We start from the raw sequence: 5,397 nt of genomic DNA, 5'->3' as shown, positions 1-5,397 counted from the left end.
CCGGTTTGGTTTTTAAAAGCTTCTTGTCCTTATCTGCGCTGGTTGGGGCTCCCTCGCTCGTTAAACAGTCGGTCCCCCCTCGAGGCATCACCATTTTAAATGATTACTCGTTATTTAAGCGGACAAGCATTTTATATGGCTGAGTTTGAAACTGGCTCGAGTTTCCTCCGCACTGTTAATGAAGCTGTATTTTTTTATGGTCGTTTCTAGTCGGCATTTTCTTTCCACAACAAGAGCAGAGAGAGAGAGAGAGGTGGAGAGAGAGGCAAGATCTCACACCCAGAGTGAATATGGTTTTTGTATGCAGCCATCAGGAAATTCAACAGCCCGATTAGCCTATTTATTTAAATGTATATTTAAAAAATAACAACTAACTTTTCACTTCCATCTGGTCTGGGGGATTCATCAGAAAATGCATGGGTTATTTGTCAGCTGCAGCTGTTAGCTGATCAGCGTGTGCGTCGGATATTAACGTGCACGGTATAGGATAGCCTTTAGCAGTTCGAACTGCTATAATAGGGCTAGCCTATTATTTTGTAATTTTTATTAGGCTATTGTTTTTTTTATTTTTGTCCTAATTATTTACATCAAATATGAAGCCTATGAAACCCCATACAGATATGACACATTAATAAATGGAAAAAAACGACATCTCGTTCAAAAAATATGTTTTAATAAATAAGCAAAAATGTACATTGGACGGAGTTTGGAGACTTGCTAAAGTCGGTGAAATAAATCCATGCAGCGTATTTCAAGAATGACTCTAAATTGCATTGGTCCCTTTACAGGCTAATATAGGCGCACTTACACAGGTATGTACAATATGCATTCATTTTTAGATTTATATATATTTTTTATATATATATACTTTGGTTTAAAGTCTTTGGAAAACAAACAAAATATATCTCCTTCTATGGCAGGTATAAAAGGATGGCTTTGTTGTAATACAGGCCATAAATCCGAGCTATTCGATACACCTTCTTCGGCCTATGCACATTTCAGGGTCTCTGCTTTCCTTCTCTGCCAGCTCCCCAAGGCCCAAAGCAGTGTGAGCAAACTGCTCCAAAACATCCCCAACAGTTAGTATTGTGTCACATTATGTCCGTCATGCCTTTGAGGTCGATGGGTTCTTCATTAATCCCTTTGGTCTTCATACTTTGTAGAAGTAAACAGTCTGTGGGAGGAGGACAGAGATGTTTCACACAAAACGTTAATTTATATATAGGCTTGTGGATGTAGACTAAATGCAAATTAATTCATTTGAATGAGCCTGTCCTTGATTTGGCTAGTTCCTTTGGGTTGGCACAAACGATGTGTGTGTGTGTGTGTGTGTGTGTGTGTGTGTGTGTGTGTGTGTGTGTGTGTGTGTGTGTGTGTGTGTGTGTGTGTGTGTGTGTGTGTGTGTGTGTGTGTGTGTGTGTGTGTGTGTGTGTGTGTGTGTGTGTGTGTGTGTGTGTGTGTGTGTGTGTGTGTGTGTGTGTGTGTGTGTGAAACCCTGGCTCCCCTAGCATATGGGAAGTCATTAATGAATCAATTATTAGCCACTAAGTAAAGCCATATGGCAATAGCAAGACAGGGGATTCGTTTTGTGCCATAACTGCTCCAATGAAATACACATGCAGCATTCACGTTTCATTCAAGCATGCGTAAATTCGAGCGTTTTCATATATGGAGGAGACAACCCTACAAAATATATCATAATATAAAATAACATTCAGCAATAATCTTAAGCACAAAATTAGGCTCTTAATTCGATATAAATTCACTGATGCCATGATTTTGGAGGGCGAATTTCAAATGTTTATACTTTTTTTCATCAATTTCAATCCCATTGCCATCCAGCAATTCAAACTAGTCGCTTTCTTGATTTGTAATCACACAACACAAAATAGGCTACTTATTTTCTGCGGATTTCGCCATTATGGGGTAAAAAAAAAACCAAGATATTTAAGATTGACGTCTCATTAAAACTGATGTCCGAGCTTCTCAGGCTGTTAAAACGTTTGAACCACACGATTCAAAGTTGTGCTTGTTATTTTAGTTTACATTCCGTTGAGGTCAATGAAACAGAGAATTATGACATCTTAAATGAATGCCAGTTTGGCTTAGAAAAAAAGAGCACCTTCAAATTGGCTGTGCTTACACAAATCACTATAATGACGTTTATGTCTTCCCTGCACGGCACAAAGGATGGTTTATAAGACAACAAAGCCTCGCTGATGAGCAATTACGACTGGGCGGTCTGTAAACTATACTGGATGTTGGGCCCACCAGAAATAAACAAACCCGGCTTCCAATTATTTTGAGGGAGTTGAGGAAGAAGTGCTGTTTAGTGTCGCCTACTTTCTAAATCTTTCACCCTGGACGCTTTATTCTGAGTCGACCTACCATCTAATAAAGAAGTCGGCAGCCCTAAAAAAAATACCTCACTTTATAAGCTTGTTAAAACTAAACCCCATTCTGGATAATGTAATTTGCCACCAAAGCTTCAAACCCCGTCCATGCTGAAAGGGGACAGCCTATAGGCTGACTAGCAGGATGCGTTTTTATCAATGTGATAAATTATTAGAGGCAGGAGGTCACCAAACTATCATGGCACAGACACACACAACTTCTAAGGATTACTGTGATGTGATTATTTTTGTATGGCTTCCAAATACACTCTGGCAATTTTGCGTGATATTTGATATGTATCACAGTGTGTTAATCATGTATATCCTCACTCAAGTAAAGTGCCTTTATCTTGTCATATCCAACTGATGCCCATGCAGAGCTAAGAATTACGCACAGACTTAGCTCCAGACTGCGCATAGAAACCATCCCAGGCAGTGAAAAAGTGAAAGAAAGCACAACTCTAAACAACTTCTCTATCAGATGCTGAGTTGTGTGTGTGAGTGAATGTGATGGCTGAACGGGTCCTAACTGTGTTTGGGCCAATTGCGCAGAAATTATCGCAGCTCTCCATAGGCTACACATCTGCAAAACGCCAACCCGGACTGGCTGCTAGTGCGGGTCCTATTTGTTTTATTTTCTCGCACTGGCTTGAACTTTCAGGTCGAGCCGAGCTGCCCATTCCTGCGGTCTCCACACAGGAAAGCACTCCATTGTGAATATAAATTACGCGTGATGGCACGGCTGGGCTGCTGCGTTTTGGTGTGGCTTGGTAGGCTTCTCCCCCTCCCCTTTCATTTTAAAATGTTAAAAGCGAGTGGATGAGGATTAACTGCAAAAGTCACAACAACTGACGGGTTTCATGTGTTTTCGACTTGTCATGAAACTTGGGCTACAGTTTAGCGTAGCCCACATTACAGACGTCTTTGGTCTGGCATGTGAAAATGTTCCAAAACCATTATTTATATTAATCCGTCTACTTCCCCCCTCTTAATCGTATTCTCATAATAAATCAAGTGTTCCATTTTCCACTCTCTGCCCATCTGATTCCTTGCGGGACAGTGGAAAAAAATGGTCAGGTAAACTGATGGAGCAGCTGTTATGATGAACCCTGCAGGTTAGCAGGCTCCTCACACACAGGACGTCCTCCAGGTGCAAACACACACAGCGGGATGTTTGCAAGATGTTGAGGCCTTGGTGTGAAATCTGTCACACACATAACAATCTACAACTTGGACCAAATTCATGTTTTTCAATGCTTGCATCTGATCCAATTTTGTTTTAACCGGCAGAAGTTTTGTGCAGGTGCACAATTATCAAGTCTGACTATTCAAAAATACATTGCATCATAATAGAATGGTTGCTTTATATGGTATTGGGTTTTCCTTATGAAATCCCCATTTCCAAGACTAGGCCTAATCACCACATAAACACCACATTGCTATTCCTATACTATTCCTTCACACATTTTGTGTAGTTTATCCCCTTTTTTAGACTGACAGCCTAAATCTATACGAAGATTGCACAGTATAAACCGTAAGCATATAGCATATGTCTATGAGATATGGTATAGTATTAAGAAAAAGCACAAAGTAATGTTTTTTTTCCCTCCCTTGTGGAACTGGTTTAATGTTTTCTTTGCCTTATGATGATCACTGACTACGTTGGAGTCTAGTTTACGCACTCCCCCCCCCCCCCCCCCCCCCCCCCCCCCCACACACACTATCACCAACTATAGGGTACTTAGCCTATATAAAGAATATAGGATTTTCTTTGGCACAGAACTGTATGTGACACCCACCGCTTTGGCATTGTGCGTGTGCGCGTCTCTGGGTGCTAGTGAGATGCTGACATGGACCAGGCGCCCTCCATCCTCCACACGGAGAAGGCGTAACTGAGTCTTTCGTGCGCGACGTAGCTGCAGCTGGACATCTTGTTGTCCATCTCGTCGCTCTGTAGCACCTGGTAGAGGAAGTCGATGTATCTGGAGGCCAGCTTCAGCGTCTGGATCTTGCTCAGTTTATCCGAGGGCAGCGTGGGGATGATTTTACGCAGAGACGAGAACGCCTCGTTCAGAGACTGAGTCCTTTGCCTCTCCCGGACGTTTGCCAGGACGCGCTGGTTCTGCAGCTCCTCGTACGACTGCGTGCTGCTCGGACTGGTTTTCTTGCCCCGTTTCACCGGCCCTCCACCGGGGCTGCTGCCGCTGCTGTCCTCGCTGCACTTTTTACTGTGTCTCCTCTTTTTACCGAAGCGTTTCTGCTGCGCTCTGTCCAGCTCCTCCTCGCTGGTCGCCAGGCTATCCACAGGGGAGACCGGAGAACTGGAGCCCTCTTCCATTTCTTTCTTGAAGAAATGCAGGGAGAGAGAGGAAAACACGCCGTCCACCTCTGAAGCCGTGGTTACACAAAATTGTAGAAAATATCCGTTTAAATGGGAGGATGTGTCGAGATGTCTGTCTCACTCTCTGGCGCGTCTACCCGTGCCTTTCGGAGTCTACTTTTCAAACTGAGGGTTGGCACGCTTCTCTTCTCGCAGAAAGTTTTTTCTCCACTCAATTTTTTTGGGAAACTTTATCCCAGTCTCACATGCTAAATAGTTGTGTGAGTGGAGGGGGAGCTAGTACCGGTCTCTGATTGGTCCACTAATAAACAGGAGGGACCAGTCTTGGGTTACACTTCATTCTAACGGGATGACTGAAACAAGGTATTTTTTGCAATCAAATGCAATGGCAATTGTTCCACGGTTTTATTTTCCTACTTGCGCAAGGTTAATCCCACCGTCAAGCGTTAGGCATGCTTCGTTGGCATTGCATAGGCTATTAGTCTTAGACATTTTCTTTTACTGAAATGAATAATCAAATGATGAACAACACATTGAAATATTATTCAATGAATTATGTTTAATTGCACATTTTCGTAATTTAGCCTACTAGGCTATCATCAGTGATGTCACAATGCCTCCTTGTGTGTGTGTGTGTGTGTGTGTGTGTGTGTGTGTGCGCCC

General features: G+C 42.7%; 1 protein-coding gene across 1 annotated transcript; it reads right to left on the bottom strand.

Moving 5' to 3' along the window:
- Nucleotides 1-703: 703 nt before the first annotated feature.
- Nucleotides 704-4,933, bottom strand: twist2. The gene is made up of 2 exons (XM_083638521.1): nt 4,193-4,933; nt 704-1,174 (listed from the first exon to the last, which is right to left on the bottom strand). Exon 1 carries the CDS (start codon nt 4,729-4,731, stop codon nt 4,228-4,230), a length of 504 nt encoding a protein of 167 aa, XP_083494647.1. The 5' UTR covers nt 4,732-4,933; the 3' UTR covers nt 704-1,174; nt 4,193-4,227.
- Between the last annotated feature and the right edge of the window lie 464 nt (nt 4,934-5,397).

This window comes from Poromitra crassiceps (assembly GCF_964638095.1).
Source record: "Poromitra crassiceps genome assembly, chromosome: 6".
Taxonomy (NCBI): Eukaryota; Metazoa; Chordata; class Actinopteri; order Beryciformes; family Melamphaidae; genus Poromitra; species Poromitra crassiceps.
This window is presented reverse-complemented; position numbering and strand designations above follow the sequence as displayed.

Coding starts and splice junctions, on each gene's coding strand:
- twist2 (XM_083638521.1), bottom strand. CDS start 4,731: ATGGAAGAGGGCTCCAGTTCTCCGGTCTCCCCTGTGGATAGCCTGGCG.